General features: G+C 45.8%; 1 protein-coding gene and 1 long non-coding RNA gene across 6 annotated transcripts in view; one reads left to right on the top strand and one right to left on the bottom strand.

Annotated features, from left to right (window-relative positions):
• LOC117314157 (uncharacterized) overlaps nucleotides 1–930 on the bottom strand; it is a 13,473-nt gene extending 12,543 nt beyond the window's left edge. For all 3 annotated transcript variants that reach the window (XR_012324175.1, XR_012324174.1, XR_004528827.2), the window contains exon 1: nucleotides 700–930. This is a non-coding gene — a long non-coding RNA (uncharacterized lncRNA). The remainder of the gene's footprint in view (nucleotides 1–699) is intronic.
• Nucleotides 904–18,292, top strand: ADSL (adenylosuccinate lyase). Of its 3 annotated transcripts, none has more exons than XM_004323041.3 (13): nucleotides 904–1,114; nucleotides 4,565–4,768; nucleotides 6,480–6,524; nucleotides 7,055–7,134; nucleotides 11,164–11,335; nucleotides 11,550–11,596; nucleotides 12,195–12,285; nucleotides 12,702–12,771; nucleotides 12,917–13,064; nucleotides 15,433–15,523; nucleotides 16,167–16,256; nucleotides 16,659–16,835; nucleotides 18,176–18,292. In XM_004323041.3, the coding sequence occupies exons 1-13, from the start codon at nucleotides 944–946 to the stop codon at nucleotides 18,260–18,262; spliced, it is 1,473 nt and encodes a 490-aa protein (XP_004323089.1). In that variant the 5' UTR covers nucleotides 904–943; the 3' UTR covers nucleotides 18,263–18,292. The 3 variants fall into 3 exon arrangements, with proteins under 3 accessions (XP_004323089.1, XP_019799367.1, XP_019799373.1); XM_019943814.2 differs by having other exon boundaries at nucleotides 916–1,059; XM_019943808.3 differs by lacking the exon at nucleotides 6,480–6,524.

Below are 18,292 nucleotides of genomic sequence, written 5' to 3'. Positions count from 1 at the left end.
TTCGCTTTGTCATCTGCAAGATGGGGATCATAATAATGGCGAGCATTTACTGAGCACTTACTCTGCATTGGAGAGTAGTATATTATTTCATTTAATAGTACCTTAACAACTCAGTATCCTCACATGGATGTAATGAGGATCCCATGTGTAAGCACTCAGGACAGTGCCTGATGCCTAGTGAAACTTACATAAACGTTAGTGGTTTTATTATTAGTGGCCAACCAGAGGGAAGAGTGGGACCATCTGGGCCTTACGTAAGACGCAGTGACAGAGAGAGGTGTCCCAGGACGGGGGAATGCCTTCACCAAGCCAGTGGTGTGACCCGGCACGGTGTATGCTGGGAACTACACAGCGTAATGGCTCAGAGTCAGAATCTGAAGTCGGGCGGCTCCATTTATTAGCTGGGTGACCGTAAGCAAGTCATCAGCGTCTATGAGTCTCAGTTCCAGCGCTTGCTGAAATCCATTTTTACTGCACTTTTCGCGCAAGGGGCTCACTTGGCCCTCAATAAATGGCGATTTCCCTTGGGCATCTTCCTTTCTCCTCAGAACCGCGCTGGGGGCCAGGCAGGCGGTAGAAGCGTGGGAGGGATTAGGCGACAATAATAACAGCAAACACAGAGGGCTTTCTAAGTGAACCAGACATCGATCTGATGATACCCAATCCTCACAGGAATCTTAAAGGCGGGTCTTAATGTACCTTTTTTCAGATGGGGAGACACAGACGCAGAGCTGCTGAGTAACTTATGAAGCGCTAATCACGTTTCTGGTAAACCAAGAGAAACTCCTTAATCCTCAGCAGCCAACCGCCGAAACTGAACAACCTTGAGGACTCCGGTCTCCCGGAACCCCGGGGGCGGGACCAAGCGGAGGGTGTTCCGCTCCCGGACTTCCGCTTCCGTCCTCGGGTCCCTGTCTGGCCTCGGCGGGGTCGTGTGTTCTGGATGGCGGCGGCGGGCGACGGTGGCGGGCGGGAGGCGGCCTGCGGGCACGACAGCTACCGCTCGCCGCTTGCCTCCCGTTATGCCAGCCCGGAGATGTGCTTCGTGTTTAGCGACAGGTACAAATTCCGGACCTGGCGGCAGCTCTGGCTGTGGCTGGCGGAAGCCGAGCAGGTAAAGTGCTCCGGAGCTGTAGGCGGGCCCGGCCCCGGCCCCGCACGTGCCGGGTTGGGTACCGAGCGCCGGCTGAGCCTCCGGAGGCAGCCTCCCCGTTATTCCAGAGGAGCAGAGGCCCCAGGAAGCCCAGGGCAGGAGACCCGGAAGCCGCCACCTGTTGCCTCACGTGTTTTAATCGTCGAGGGTTCGAGGCGCACAGGGGGCGGCAAGAAGTGCAGTTACCCGTTTCAGGGAGTATCTTGGCGGTTCCTGCAAGAGTACATAGCCGAGCGCTCGTTCCGTGCCGTTGTACTCGTTTCTGTACACGTCTTTCCCCCGTTAACCCGTAAAGACTTTGCAAGCTAGGTGGTGGTTTTCCCACATGGTAGGGAAGAAGACCAAGCCTCGATGATGCCCAGCGCGTTATTTGCTCCTAACCATTGATAGCGGAACCCGGGTGTGAACCCGTGTCCCGTGCAGAGCCTGACTGAGCGCTCAGCCACCTCGCCCTCCACAGTGCCTCAGTGTTGTCTGAGACCGGACCGTCACTACAAAATCCATGTTTCCTGGGCCACCGTTTCCGCTTCACTCTGCTGCCGTCTGCCTCTGGGGAGGGAGAATCGGGGTTATTAGATGAGATGTAAGGGTTCTCTTATAAGAGCTGCATGTAGACCTATTTAGCCCAACGATTTCAGAAATAGCTACAGACGGGCCTTTGCAGAGGAGCTGAAGGAAACTGAAGGTGATCCACAGAGCTGTAAAGTTTCAGAGGAAAATGCCACAACAAGCAAGATGGCAGTACCCAAATGACATTTAGTAAACCTGGAAACAATCTTGAGTACGTGCCTAGGACCGAGGTATACGGTCCCCAAACAGGAAACTTTCTTCTTAGATTTTACCCCCTTCCTATCACTATGCTCAAGAAAATAAAGTAGTACATAACACTAGCAGACAGAATGCTCTGTAATGGCCTGTGTGGAAAAGAATCTAAAAAAGAGAGATATATGTATATGTATAACTGATTCACTTTGGTATACACCTGAAACTACCACAACATCGTAAATCAACTATATTCCAATTAAAAAAAAAAAGTAGTAGACAGTTCTACAGTGCCTGCTGTGTGTGTGCCCGGCAGTTTGAAGATTAAAAATTAATAGTTTACTAATCCTCAAAACAATTCTTTACAATAAGTAACTTATTCCTGTTTTACAGAGGATAGAATGGAGGCACAGAGATTTCATAAACCGTGGGCTCAGGTAACAATAATAGGTAGTAGACAAGAGCATTAAGTGTGTTGTGGTTTGCTATGTACTAGCATGTACTCTATCTTCTGTTTTACTTGGTACTCCATGTAGATAAGGGTGGTGGCACTCATAAGATTTTGCCACTCAGCATAGCTAGTAAAAGCTTCAAGCTGGGATTGAAATGTAGAGTCTGAATATGTGTCCTTTCCTCTGCCCAGTCTATATATACATTGCCTGAAATGCATACAATTTTGATATCTCCTGAGTTTGGATTATCTATTAGCTAGGTTGTCAAAATTAACAGCATAAATTACATCATAATTCAGTAGTTAAAAAAAAAAAAACTTGAGCGATGAGAGATTAGGAGAAGTGCTGAAAATTAGGAGTAGGGAGTAAATTTTGAGAAGACACATTGCTTGGGGATAGGAAGCATTTTGGCCACGCTGCCCCCTGCTGCTTTGCTTTGGGAGGAGCCCTGAGATGTCATGTCTGATGACTAAAAATCCAAGGCAGCTTGGCCAGATGTGGCTAGTGTGACAGAGGAATTGAATTTTTACTTTTCTTTTTTTTTTGGCTGGGCTGAGTGGCATGTGGGATCTTAGTTCCCCGACCAGGGATCGAACCTGCGCCCCCTACAGTGGGAGCTCCGACTCTTAACCACTGGACTGCCAGGGAAGTCCTGAGTTTTTACTTTTAAATTTTTACTAGTTTAAATGTAAATAGCCACATCTGACTAGTAGCTACCATCTTGGACAAGGTAGGTCTTAAGATGTGAGCCCCTTCCCAGGGCCAGGCCTTGGGGCTTTCAAGTGAGGTTTGGATAAATTTCACCAATGTACATATTCTCCAGGGTTCCGAGCTGCCAGCTATTTTTTGTCAGCTTGATTTTTTCAGTGACAGATGAACGTAAGATGTTGATGTGTTTATCTTCTCATTTGTATCTCCCGGAATTGCTTGCTTTTTTTTTTTTTTTTAATTTATTTATTTTTATTTTTGGCTTTGTTGGGTCTTTGTTGCTGCGCGCAGGCTTTCTCTAGTTGCGGCGAGCAAGGGCTACTTTTTGTTGTGCACGGGCTCTAGGCACGTGCGCTTCAGTAGTTGTGGCACTCAGGCTCAGTAGTTGTGGCGCACGGGCTTAGTTGTTCCGCGGCATGTGGGATCTTCCTGGACCAGGGCTCGAACCTGTGTTCGCTGCATTGGCAGGCGGATTCTTAACTGCTGCGCCACCAGGGAAGCCCCAGAATTGCTTTCAGTGGCACTGAATTTTCTGCACATAATTTGTTGGCAAAGATACTAATAGCATTCCTAATTTTGGTTTCTCTGGCTAAATCCATCTAGATCAAATGCAAAGCTGTGGCCTGGATGCACACTTTGGGCACTTATGTGCCAAGCACTAAAGAGTAAGCAATAAATACCACAAAGCTCTCCTCTCAGAGAGTGTATATACATTCTAGAGGGGAGAGACAGGCTAACAGATTTGTAAAAATGTCATGTGGTGATAAGTGCTCTAAATAAAACCAGGCTAGGGCTTCCCTGGTGGCGCAGTAGTTAAGAATCCACCTGCCAATGCAGGGGACATGGGTTCAAGCCCTGGTCCGGGAAGATCCCACGTGCCGCGGAGCAACTAAGCCCGTGCACCACAACTACTGAGCCTGTGCTGTAGAGCCCACGAGCCACAACTACTGAGCCCATGTGCCACAACTACTGAAGCCCACGCGCCTAGAGCCCGTGCTCCACAACAAAGAGTAGCCCCCACTCGCCACAACTAGAGAAAGCCCACATGCAGCAGCGAAGACCCAACACAGCCAAAAATAAATTAATTAAATAAATTAAAAAGAAACAGCCTAAAGGGATAGGTAGAGAGTGCACAAAAGAAGGGTATTTCACATGGAAGTCGGGAAAGATCCCTCTGAGGAGATGGCGTTTGAGCCCAGAGACCAGACCTGTGAGGGAGTGAGCAGAGACGTAGGGACAGAGGGAACAAAAATCAGGATTGCATTGTTTTATATATTGGAGTTCCCTTAGAATATAATTTACCATGATTCATTTAGAAAGTTGTCTCCTTCTCCCCATGTCCTTTTAGTTTAGTTGCCCCAATTTTAGTTTTAAGAATTGGAAGGTAGGGCATAAATGCTAACATGAACCAATTTTTTTTCCAGTGTCACTTCAATTCAAATAATTGTGCTACAAGAAGTTATTTTATTTTATTTTGCCTGTTCTGCAGACATTGGGTTTGCCTATCACAGATGAACAAATCCAGGAGATGAAATCAAACCTGGACAACATTGACTTCAAGATGGCAGCTGAGGAAGAGAAGCAGTTACGACATGATGTGATGGTTCATGTGCACACGTTTGCCCACTGCTGCCCCAAAGCTGCTGGCATTATTCATCTTGGTGCCACCTCCTGCTATGTTGGAGACAATACAGTAGGAGCCCATGATGTTGTTTTGTTTCCACTTAGACTCAATGTTTATAATGCATTTATAAATTTTCTTTGATTTTGTCCATTTTAGGAAGTGACTCCATAGATCTTAGGATCTCAGTGCTCAGGAATTTTCTGCTTTTGGTATCCTTCCAATCTAAACTATAAGCCCCTAATGACCTCCATAAAATGAGACGTATAGATACTGTCTATGCATTGGTATGCTGGACGTAAGCCGAGATCTTAGCATTTTAGTGGCCAAAGTAGTTTTCCAAAGCGATTTCCTTTCCAAAGTCCTTTTTACTCTTTGCCAAGACTTCTGAAAAAAAGAAATAATTACATTATAATTCTTAAATCCTTTAATGAGCAAAAGTGTCTCATAGTCAAACATGAGAAAGTAACAGCAAACATTTTCCTAAGTTTACTAGGTGCCCAGCACTATTCTGAGCACTTTCTATGTATTACTTCATTTTTTCTTCACAAAAGGCATAAGAGATAGATTCTGTTATCTCCATTTTTAAATAGCTTTATTGAGGTATAATTTAATACCATAAGTTTACCCATTTTAAAGGTACAGTTCCGTGAGCTTTAGTAAATTTATGCAATCTTTCAGCCTCACCACACTCCAGTTTTCGAGCATACCCCTCACGCCAAGAAGTTCTCTTTTGCTTGTTTTACAGTCAATCTCCACTCCTGCTTCCAGTTTCAAACAACCACTGACCTGCTTTCTGTGTCTATAGTTGTGCCTTTTCTCGAAATTTCATATAAATGGATTCAGAATATGTAGTCTTTGGCTTTGGCTTTATTTTCCCCATTGCCACAGATGAGGAAGTGTAGAAGTTGAAGAACTTGCTCTAGGTTTTGCAGCTGGAAAGGATTCAGGCCTGGGTAGAGTGGCTCCAAAACTCTGCCCTTATTGCAGGGCACCCGTGGGACTAGAAGTTAGAATCCAGATACACTTGCAGTTCAGAAAGAAGCCGTAATTTCTAAGTTGCCCCAAGTAACATTTTTTGTCTAATGTGGTACGTAATTAAAGGCATCGATGTGTAATTGGTGAATCAGATAATGGGAGAACAACAGTTCTCTAACTTGGAGTATCCTTTTAAAATGACCCAGCATGTAGTTGGGCTCAACAATTACTGTCTCATAAACATGTGTTGGAGTTGCCCGCAACCCTTACACCTCCTAAACCCCCAGGAACAGCTTTACATTTCCTAAACCTAGATCTTGTAGTTCATGACTTTTTTTTTGTTAGCAATGATTGACATGAAAAAAAGGGAGGGGAAACTAATGAGATGTGCCTTATGGATTTTTTTATTTTTATTTTTTTAACCCCTGTGTATTCTTCTCAGAAACTCAAACACTAATCTTCGGGAAGGTGTAAACCCTGTTGACCTGGACATCTTTGCCGTATTCACGATGGGGCTTACCCCTTATCATTTCCCCATTCCATTAGATACCACATAAATAGGGCTTTGTAAGTATAAAGCCTTTGTGCTTATAGATTCCAGTCGTACTGCTCTCTAAGTTGGTGTGCTTTTAAACCAGTAATCAGAGGAGAATTTCTGTTAGCATCTTCTGACTTGCACAGTGTGTTGCTGAAAGTGAGATAGGCAACTAGGTTAGAAACCCAGTTGTGATGGCCAGAAAGTGTTATGTCATAATGTTGTTTGGGCAAAGCCGATTAATGTAAGATCACTGCATTTCCCTTGCAGGACTTGATTATTCTTAGAAATGCATTTGACCTGCTTTTGCCAAAGGTAAGAAGTTGACAGAAGTTTCTTACCAGTCCTAAGATTCCCTGTGACAGGAGATGGGCACCACAACGTAAAGCAGCACAGTGTAAATCTAAATAAGTTATTGTTTACTCAGATGAATGATCCTCGATCGAATCTGTATAACTAATTATCTCTTCTTGAGCTAAATCACTATATAAGTTAATGCTTTTTAAAGCATAGCCTCTTAAGTGAACAAAGTGTAACCAGCAGCACGTGGCTGGAATATGTGGGTCAGATTTATGATTTTGTCCTGTTTTTCTTCATGAACATGCCAGTGATATTAACACTGTGCAGAAATAATTCGTGACATTTTAGGTAGTCAACTCAGTTTCTGAATGTTGGTCAGTATGAACTCTTCAAGGCACTTTAAGATACAAAAATGAAAAAATATGGCCTCTGCCTTCTGTGAGCTGGAGGTGTAATTGTATATGAAATTGTCTCCAAGTTTAGTTCCTGTTTATGCAAGTGCTCAGCCTGAATTCACTCTTTCTCACACATGGTCTTCCTTGCAGCTTGCCAGGGTGATCTCTCGGCTTGCCGACTTTGCCAAGGAACGAGCTGATCTTCCCACCTTAGGTTTCACACATTTCCAGTAAGTGAGAGGGTTACCTCTTGGGAATTGGGCTTGTTTATGTGCATCCAGCTTCCATTTATTCCTTCAGTTCTCCCTTCTGCATGGTAACCTGGAGGTGAGAAATCTCAAAACATAAGCACTTGGGGTGCCTGTGAGGAATGAACCTTATACCTACCTTAAAAGCTATACTGCTTAGAGAGTAAATCTAGTGGTTTGTTTCACTGGAAAATATGTATACAGAAAGTATTCTTTTTTTTTTTTTTTTTTTCCTTAATTTAATAAGCTAACACTTCTGGTATCTCCTTTGCCTACAGGGAGATCTTTTAGGGGCAAGGAGGAGGTTGGAGAGCAGATCCTGTTTAGGTCACAGGGCCTGAGCCCTCCTTTCCCACTCCAGGAATCCAATGCTGGTTAGTAGAGTCAGCCCAGATGGTTTTGCAGGTCAGGACAGTAGACAGCTAGTTGGGGTAGCTATGAAGGACCAGAGTTTTAGATGGGTACCTTCCTGCGGCGTGAGCAGGAGGGAAGGAGGGGCTCTCCCAGTTTAGGCCCCAGGAAGGGGGAGCCTCTGATTGCTCCCTTCTTGGATCTGTCTCCACTCTGCCTCTCAAGAAAGTATTCTTGATTCAGTGATTCCATTCTTTTTTTTTTTTGCGGTACGTGGGCCTGTCACTGTTGTGGCCTCTCCCGTTACGGAGCACAGGCTCCGGAAGCGCGGGCTCAGCGGCCATGGCTCACGGGCCCAGCCGTTCCGTGGCATGTGGGATCTTCCTGGACCTGGGCACGAACCCGTGTCCCCTGCATCAGCAGGCGGACTCTCAACCACTGTGCCACCAGGGAAGCCCAGTGATTCCATTCTTGAGAATTTAACCCAAGTCATCCAAATTACGGGAAAAGCTATATGTACAAAGATCTTTGTTAAAATGTTATTTATGATGGTAAGCATTGGAAACAATCTAAATGTCCGAGAATAAGAGAATAATTAAATAAGGTATAGAATGTAATATATCCACAGGCTGGAATAATACACACCAGCAAAAGGATGCTGGTGAGACTAATAAGACGTGGGAATGCACTTAGGTTAATGTTGTGGGGGAAAGACAGCATATAAATTGTACAAAGATTGGAAGGAAGTACACCAAGATGTATACACTGATTACTCTGGTTTATGAGATAATAGGGTAACTAAAATTTTTCCCATACTATATTCTTTATGTTTTGAATGTGCAAGTATTTTTATGATTACTGAATAAAACCCTGTTTTAAAGCCAATGATGTCATTTTTGAAATGCTAGTAGCAGGTTTCAAGTGATGATATTTGAGTAGTGGTGTATTAGCATCTGCCTTTTGTTTATTTATTTTATTTTTGTCTGCACTGGGTCTTCGTTGCTGCGTGCAGGCTTTCCAGTTGCGGCGAGCAGAGGCTGTGCTTCATTGTGGTGCGCAGGCTTCTCATTGCAGTGGCTTCTCTTGTTGCGGAGCACGGGTTCTAGGCGCGCAGGCTTCAGTAGTTGTGGCACGCGGGCTCAGTAGTTATGGATCACAGGCTCTAGAGCGCAGGCTCAGTAGTTGTGGCACACGGGCTTAGTTGCTCCGCGGCATGTGGGATCTGCCCGGACCAGGGCTCACACCCGTGTCCCCTGCATTGGCAGGCGGATTCTTAACTACTGTGCCACCAGGGAAGCCCTGCCTTATGTTTTAATGGGGTGTTGCTATGGCAACAAGGGTATCATCCCCTGTAACTTAGGAAAGCCTATTGAGTTTAATCTTCCTTAAAATTAGAGCCTTCATTATTAGTAGCAGAAACTAGAAGGATTTGTTCCTGTGAAGGAGTCAGTGCTCAGTGTGTATGGCTGGGCCATGACACATGTTGCGTTCTGTGCTGGCTCCATACACACCTAGCGCCACCTGTGCTGCGGCTCCTCTTCTGTATCTGCTGGAGAGCGCTCAGGGCATGCAGGCATTCCAGTATTCCTCTGGGGATGGTTTCATGAGAGGTACCTGCTGCCACAGTTAGCAGCCGTTAGAAACTCAGAAAATGGTATTGATGCGTAGATACGACCTCAGAATGGGTGAGTCCCTGCAACTGAAAAGAAACAGCTTTATTGAGATATAACTGACATAGCATAAAATTCATCCATTTGAAGTATACAGTTCAGTGGTCTTTTGTATATTTACAGAGTTCATGCAGTCATTACCAGTATATAATTTCAGAATATTTCCATCGCCCCCCCCAGAAGACCTGTACCCACTAGCATTCCTTCCCATTCCCCCATTCGCTAGCTCCTGGCAACCACAAATCTGTTTTCTGTCTGTGGATTTCTCTCTTTTAGACACTTCGTTTAAGTCGAATCATATAATATTCATCTTCTTGTGACTGGCTTCTTTTCACTTACCATAGTGTTTTCAGTGTTCATCCATGTAGCATGTGTCAGTACTTAATTTATTTTTACATTATCTATTCACCAGTTGCTGGACATTTGGCTTGTCTCCACTCTGTTGCTATTATGTATAATGCTCCCATGAATAGGTCCATGCAAATGTATTTTTTTCTTTGCTTGTACCAATAATCTAGTAGCAGAAGTTAACAAGGAAAACTACCATAAGATTGATTTGGGAATATGTGTCCTAACTTTTGATGTGTATGCTATAGACATTCCTAGTGGGGTGCCTTGATGTCGCCAGCTGTCAGTATCATTAGCCTAATAGAAGAGAAATTCCATATGGAGTAGGCTAGGTCATCTAATAGAACTCTGACTTTATTGCAGTTTACTCATAATTATGTTTTATGTTATAAACAGACCTGCAGTAGATTGATTTAGACCTCAGACTGACGACAAAGACATTAGCTATTATGTTAGAGTCCTCTGGTTGTGTGTGTTTTGGGGTTATTCTCCACAGTTTGACTGGGCTCTTCATTGGATCTTTTTTGTTGTTGTTGTTGTTTTATTTTTTTTTTATTTTTGGCTGTGTTGGGTCTTTGTTGCTGCATGCGGGCTTTCTCTAGTTGCAGTGAGCAGGAGCTACTCTTCGTTGCGATGCGTGGGCTTCTCATTGCGGTGGCTTCTCTCTCTGTGGAGCACAGGCTGTAGGCCTGCGGGCTTCGGTAGTTGCGGTGCATGGGCTCAGTAGTTGTGGCTTGTGAGCTCTAGAGCCCAGTCTCGGTAGTTGTGGCACACAGGCTTAGTTGCTCTGTGGCATGTGGGATCCTCCCGGACCAGGGCTCGAACCCATGTCCCCTGCATTGGCAGGCGGAGTCTTAACCACTGTGCCACCAGGGAAGTCCCTCTTCGTCGGATCTGGACTCTTTACAGAGCCCTTTCTTTACTGTCAGTCTAGAGTCACAATCTCCAGTATCGTCATCCTTGTTTTATTTTTATTTTATTTTTATTTTTTTTGCGGTACGCAGGCCTCTCACTGTTGTGGCCTCTCCCGCTGCGGAGCACAGGCTCCGGACGCTCAGGCTCAGCAGCCATGGCTCACGGGCCCAGCCGCTCCGCGGCATGTGAGATCTTCCCGTGTCCCCTGCATCAGCAGGCGGACTCTCAACCACTGTGCCACCAGGGAAGCCCCTTGTTTTATTTTTTGATAGCATTTTAAAAATGAACAGTTATCTTGTTTGTTTACTTGTTTACATGATAATATGAGCTCCACTTGTCTGTTTTGTTCTTTGTTGTATTTCCAGTACCAAGAACGCATTAGATGCTTGGCAAATGTTTGTTACGTGTATATTTCTTGCTAAGGCCTGGGGACAAACAAAACACACATTGTCTCTGCCCTTATAGTGCCTCTTGATGGTGAAGAAAGAACTATGCTAGTAGCCCTTTAGTTTTATAACCTTTGAATATTTATAAATGACATTGAATTTGCTTAACTTATTTGCTTAAACTTTTTAGCTCTTGTTTTGTCTTCACTGGTTTCTCTGTCTCTTACTTTAATTCTTGCCCTTCCCAGAGGTAGCAGTGATTATTAGAAGAAGCAATGAAGGTTTTATGAAATAAGTCTCTGGTTTGAGACCTCTCTGTGTTCTCTTTGGGTTGTTTTCAGGCCTGCTCAGCTGACCACAGTTGGGAAACGTTGCTGTCTTTGGATTCAAGATCTTTGCATGGATCTCCAGAACTTGAAGCGTGTCCGAGATGACCTGCGCTTCCGAGGAGTGAAGGGCACCACTGGCACCCAGGCCAGCTTCCTGCAGCTCTTCGAGGGAGATGACCAAAAGGTATTCTGAAAGTGACCTGGGTGATACAAACTCAACTGTAGGAGCACCAGAGACAAAGCTGACCTCCAGGATGGTAGGAGCGATTGAACCTGGAATGGGTGGAGTCTGGACTGGAAGCGGGTAGTGAAGGCCAAAACCTGGGCAGGATGACTTGTCAAGATATTCTCCTACTAGACACACCTGAATTTCTATAGGGATGTCTTTTCTTTCCAAGGTAGAGCAGCTTGACAAGATGGTGACAGAAAAGGCAGGATTTAAGAGGTAGGTAAGTGGGAAAAGTGTTGGCCACCTTGTTAAGTAATGAAAGATAGTATTCCTCTATATTTGACCTTAAATTTTTTGTTGTTTTTTTTAATTCTTTCTCTGTCCTTCCACCCATTGCCTTCCATCTCTAGCCTGGGTTTTATTCTTATAGTCTGGATTCTATTATATTTCTTATAATTTATAAGAAAAAAGGAAGCTGTTTAGTTCTGAGTTCAGTAGAGTAGCCTTACCCGTGTTGTTGCTGTTTTGTGTTTTACTGAGGACCTCCGATGGGTTGGTCTCAGTCTGGCTATTTGCATCGAGGGCTACAGGCTCCCCCGTGGCTCCTTGTTTCAGGCACTTCACTGGACTGCAGCAGGACAGAGGCTCGCTGGACCGTGTTTCCTCCTGGGGTCAGGGCGGCTGTCTGGGTATCAGTAAAAATGGTAGAAGAGCAGTTTGTTCCTGGAGCCACGTATCAGCGAGGTCCTGGGCTCAGTGTGACTTAGCGCTCCAGTGGCACCCAAGCTTTCGCTCAGTCTGTTTTTGCTCATTTGTTTGACACAGTCACATTTTGGAATATTTTCACGTGAGGCTCTTTTCTATTCATTACTAGGGCTTTCATCATCACAGGGCAGACCTATACACGAAAAATAGATATTGAGGTGCTGTCCGTGCTGGCCGGCTTGGGGGCATCGGTGCACAAGGTGAGTGGTGGTAGCAATGGGAGTGTTGGACGCCACAGATAGACCCGCCCAGCCTCACTTCAACTTCATTGTGGCTTTTGAGAGATGTCAGATATCACTCATAGCAATTTGGGGCCTGTCAGTGAAGCCTCTTAAGTTAAGGTGTGTTAAAAGGAAGGACTAGTTTCCATGTCGTCATTAAGTTCATCTTACCATTGTCTGTCCATGATAATCCTACGCAGTGTTTCACCAGAACATTCCCGTGCTCCCTGAATGCCAGCTCTTCAGGAGCTGAGAGGAGTCTCGCTCGGGGAGGACATGCTGCGCTTCAGCTCGGCGGGCTCCCAAAGAGCTCACCTCCTCCATCAGTCCAGTCCCTGCCCCAGACCCCACATACTAAGAGTGTGGGTGATGCCTGTGCCCCTGCTTTTCCCCAGATTTGTACTGACATACGACTCCTGGCAAGCCTCAAGGAGCTGGAGGAACCCTTTGAAAAACAGCAGATTGGTGAGTGTTGTGTGGAGACCTGGGAACACTGCGAGATGCCAGGAGGTCCGCGGGCGCGTGTAAGCAGTTCCGCCAGGAGCATGCTCGGCTGTCCACTGTACCCTGAGGTCTTCCTGCCTTTGCTTCTTCTCCTTTACACGGACAGGCTCAAGTGCAATGCCATACAAGCGGAACCCTATGCGCTCAGAGCGGTGCTGCAGCCTGGCCCGTCACCTAATGACCCTTGTCATGGACCCGCTGCAGACAGCATCTGTGCAGTGGTTTGAACGCACACTGGATGATAGTGCCAACCGGTCAGTGGAACGGGGGTGTCACATACAGCAAGTTGTGGGAGGACCAAGAGGGGCCTGGAAGCATCAGGACTTCATGAGCATCTCCGTATTCCCTCCTTGTCCCTGAGGAGCCTGGAGTCTAATAGGGAGGCAAGAACATAGAAGGAACAGTGTGATATGTGTTCGAATCAAAATATATACAGAGTAATCCTTGTGGGGGCAAAGCGGAGGGAGGGGTGGTGGAGGAGTTGAGGGAAGCTTCACAGAGGTGGTGCTTTAGACTTAAGAAATCTAGGCATTTCTTAACATTTGAGACAAGATTGGGAGCACGTATAAAGGCACAGAGCAGGAGAAAGAACAGTTGGGGGAGTTACTAACAGTCGGGTAGCCCTGGAGAATGAAGTCTGTAGCTGGAGATGAGGTCGGACGTGCTCTTGGGTAGCAGCCAGTTTAAGAAGGGCCTTCTAGGCCCTGAAAAGGAATTCAAATGTTGCTCTTTCTTTTTTTTTTGAGTCTTTATTGAACTTGTTACAATATTGCTTCTGTTTTTCTTTTATGTTTTTTGTGGGTTCATTTTTGGCTGTGAGGCATGTGGGATCCCAGCCCCCCGACCGAGGATGGAACCCGCACCCCCCGCATTGAAGGCAAAGTCCTAACCGCTGGACCTCTAGGGGAGTCCCAAAGATACTGTTCTGAAGGCAGGGGGATGTCAGGTGTGGTGTCTTGACACAGCAACATCTTAATTAGTTATGAGATGGGTCAGGAGTACTTTGTAGTTACTAATAAGGTACCAGCATGCACGTGATTTTCTGCTTTGTGTATATATTTATTAATATTCAAAAGCAGATTCATTACCCTAGTTTGCTTGTATTCTGCTGGAATTTCTTGAGAGGAGTTGATCAGAGTTAAAGCTAGGTCTCTGGGGTGTGTGCATAATCCAGGGTTTATGGGAATAAAACATGTGAACTGATTCGGAAGTCAGCCACTGACTGTTTTTTAGCAGGCTGTGACCTAATCAGATGTGCACACTAAAATACCCTGCACCAATTTGGAGAATCAGTTGTAAGGGAACAGGGAGCTGATCAGAACAAGTTAGGAGGCTACTTTAAAAATCCAAGCCCAGGGGCTTCCCTGGTGGCGCAGTGGTTAAGAATCCGCCTGCCAGTGCAGGGGGCACGGGTTTGAGCCCTGGTCCGGAAAAATCCCACATGCTGTGGAGCAACTAAGCCCGTGAGCCACAACTATGGAAGCTGTGCTCTAGAGCCCGTGAGCCACAACTGCTGAAACCTGCACGCCTAGAGCCCGTGCTCCACAACAAGAGAAACCAATGCAATGAGAAGCCCGCACACCGCATCGAAGAGTAGCCCCTGCTCGCTGCAACTAGAGAAAGCCCGCGCACAGCAACAAAGACCCAACTCAGCCGAAATTAAATAAATAAATAAATAAATTTATTTTAAAAAAAAAACGAATCCAGGTTCTTCCCTGGTAGTCCAGTGGTTAAAACTTCACCTTCCAATGCAGGGTGTGCGGGTTTGATCCCTGGTCTGGGAGCTAAGATCCCACATGCTTCACGGCCAAAACACCAAAACAAAACAGAAGCAATATTGTAACAAAGACTCTAAAGTCTTCAGTAAAGACTTTAAAAATGGTCCACATGAAATAAAAATCTTTAAAAAAAAAAATCCGAGTACACACTGGCACAGTGGCCATGTAACTGGAGAGGATGTGGATATGAAATCGATGTCGGGTGGGCTGGCCTTGGCGGTTGACTGGAGTGAGTGTTAAGATGGTGACGGCGTGCTGGTGCCATTTCCCTTGTCAGGAGCTACAGGGAGAGGAGGCGTGGGGTGAGGTGGTGAGCAGCAGGCAGTGGAAAAGTGGCTGAATGCAGTTCTGGGTCTGGGGAACCTACAGATCAGCCAGGTGGAACTCCAAATGGGTATGTGGTCTGGCGCTTGGTCAAGTGGTCTTAGTCAAGAGATGGTAGAGGTTTTTTTTGTTGTTTTTTTTTTTTTTTGCGGTACACGGGCCTGTCACTGTTGTGGTCTCTCCCGTTGCGGAGCACAGGCTCCGGACGCGCAGGCTCAGCGGCCATGGCTCACGGGCCCACCCGCTTCGCGGCATGTGGGATCTTCCTGGACCGGGGCACGAACCCATGTCCCCTGCATCGGCAGGCGGACTCTCAACCACTGCGCCACCAGGGAAGCCCCAAGAGGTGGTAGATTTGAGGGTCATTAGGATATTGGGGTCGTTGAAGGCAATTGTCCAAGTAGCACACCTGGAGTGAGAAATCAGTAGCAATCAGGGCAGCTTCTTGGGACACACCCTCCATTTCATGGAAATCGTTATTTGCTTGAAGCGATAACTGAATTGGCTGTTTGTTTTCTAGACGAATGTGTTTGGCCGAGGGATTTCTCACTGCAGATACGATACTGAATACGCTGCAGAACATTTCTGAAGGCTTGGTGGTGTACCCCAGAGTAAGAGGCCTCCGTGAAAAAGCACAGTATGAGGGAGGGGTTGGAATGTGGCGGGGTGGGTGGCCTTCTGCTCTGGAGTGAGCGTGTTGGAGGAGCTGGTTTCTGGTCCAGTAGGAGCTCTTCCCTAGCAGAGCTCACTCTTCAGGTTGTGACATAAGCTCTAGGGAACTAGGTCTGTGGGATTCATAGACATGTTTATAGAAGAGGGAAAAAGAAGTGCTTCGAATTGGCTTAAAATTGTCCACCGGCCTGAGTCATCAGCTCTGCTGTGACTGGCAGAGTAGACTGCTCCATTGGTCTGTTTGTGAGTACCTGAGGCAGGTGGGTTTGTTTCCATGCTGTACTTGGCTCCTAAAGTCAGGCACTGAAATTGAGCAGACTTGAGGTTTTAGGAATCATTCTGATGAAGCAACTTTTAAAAGTTTACTCAAGTCAATATTCCTTTTTAAAATCAAAATAATACTCTGGATTATGAGAAAACTGAAAAATAATAGTGTAGCATAAGACAATCCATTCTACCCTCTTTCTTCATAGATATGGTAGTTCGTGCCCCTGCTCTGTATCCTTTTGGTCATAGCTGGTGTCCTACTGTGTGTATGACCTCGTAACCTGAGGCATCCTTCTTGGTGGTTCACTCGTACAGGTAATTGAGCGGCGCATTCGGCAAGAGCTGCCTTTCATGGCCACAGAGAACATCATTATGGCCATGGTGAAAGCTGGAGGTAACCGCCAGGTTTGTAACCCCTCATGCTCCTGGGTAAACAAAGTACACCTTAAGTCCTGCTTTCTCCTCCCCAAAGAAGGATGGACGAAGCTGTCTCTGTTATTACCTTCAGTCATGGTATTGGTACAGAATAGTGACATTATGCTGCCCTAGAACAGGCTTATCTTTGGAGGGTGATGGTGGTGAACTCAGTTTATTAAAAAGTGAATTGCTTAATCACTTGTAGAAAAGGTCCACTTTCAGTGAAGAAATTAGGTCTAAATTTCCATAGGAAATGCTGAGAAGTGGGCAGGATGCAAGGGCAGATGGTTCATGAAACTTTGGAGGAGGCCTTTGCTCCAGCTGCTATAGACAGCATGGACCCTCAAATGCCTGTTACTAGCAAGCCAACCATACTCCTTGTCTTCCCAGGATTGCCATGAGAAAATCAGAGTGCTCTCCCATCAGGCAGCTGCTGTGGTCAAGCAGGAAGGGGGTGACAATGACCTCATAGAGCGTATCCAGGCTGATGCCTACTTCAGTCCCATCCACTCCCAGTTGGACCATTTACTGGATCCTTCTTCTTTCACCGGCCGTGCATCCCAGCAGGTAAACATCAGAACACTTCTGTGGTGCTGCAGTCTTCCCCAAGTGCCGTCTTTGTACACTGCTGGGCTGCAGAGCCTGGAATATTATCTATTAATATAATGTTTCTGCTTCATGGGAGGTATGCTGAGAATGGGGCTAGTCAGAAAGAATTCAGAGTAGGTTGCTGGCTAAAATTTAAAGATTTGGTTGTTTTGAGCTGCCTTAAGTGTTTCTCCCAGTGGATTTCTCTGAATTCTCTTTTGGTCTGGAGCCGTGGTGTAATGGACAAAGATTGGGTTTTACTGTCAGGTAGATTTGGGTTCAGTCTTGACTTCCTGCTTTTACTGGCTGGTAGGATAGAGATACATATCTCGGAGTGTGGACTGAAAGGCCTAGCTTGGTGCATAGTAAGTATTCAGTAAATGTTTGTCAGTTTTCCTCTTTGGCCTTTTGGAGACTATGGGTTAATTCAAAAACATTTATCGAGTACAGACTAGGTGCTCAGATTGTGTTTGGCTGCTGTGTTTAATTCTGGTGCTTTAAAGATGAATAGATAATCCTTATCTTCAGGGAGCTCAAAACTTAATGGTGAAGGCTTAGAATACCAAGCTGTACATGCAAGAATTGAGGGAAGCACATCTTTTTGGGGATCACAAAGGAGACAGCTTTAGATTAGAAGAAGTTAGGAAAGGCTTCTTGGAAGACATGACATCTGAGCTGAATCTTAAGGACAGGTAGGAGTTACTTGTAGGGAACACCAGGGTGAGAGGAGATGGCAAATGCATGGACGTTCAGCATAAGAGAGAGTTGCCAGATTATCGGGTGCCCTGGAAGCAGTTAGGATTTAAAGTAGAAGACAGACAGGAGCTTCTCATTTATATTCAAGTCACTCTGGTGTATTGGATTTGAAGGACTTACACTGGAGGTCGGGAGACCAGTAAGATGGCTGCTACAGTGGGTAAGCGGTCGGTGACGAGGGCTTTGAGCCAAGGCCAGGGTACGTGCACACGGGGCACAGATTCGAGAGCTGTTTAAGATGTTAGTCACTTGGAAGCTGGTTGAATGGGGAGGAGGGAAGAAACAGTGATGATTTTAGCTTGGGTAACGGGTAGAGAATGGTGAGACCATCTGAAAGGACACAGCCAGGCTGGTTTCAGGGGAGGGGCAGCCTGGTGGGCCTGATGGGGTGAGCTGCCTGTGTCTAGGGAGAGATTTCTGACAGGGAGTTGAGAAAAATAGAAGCTCAGTGGTGGCATAGAAGTTTATCAAATAAGGTCTCAGTGTTATGAATTGACATTGAAAAAAGGATTCTCAAAACTTAACGTGTTCTTTTGTCTTACATTTGCTTTCTTCTTTGGCAGGTACGGAGATTCTTAGAAGAGGAGGTGCATCCCCTGTTAAGACCATATGAAAGTGTAATGAAGGTGAAGGCAGAATTATGTGTGTAGAGTTGGAAGAGAATTAAACAAAAAACCGTT

The sequence above is a fragment of the Tursiops truncatus genome, chromosome 11 (genome assembly GCF_011762595.2).
Source record: "Tursiops truncatus isolate mTurTru1 chromosome 11, mTurTru1.mat.Y, whole genome shotgun sequence".
NCBI classification, from domain to species: Eukaryota; Metazoa; Chordata; class Mammalia; order Artiodactyla; family Delphinidae; genus Tursiops; species Tursiops truncatus.
The sequence above is the reverse complement of the archived record's forward strand: the minus strand, read 5'-3'. Positions and strand labels throughout refer to the sequence as shown.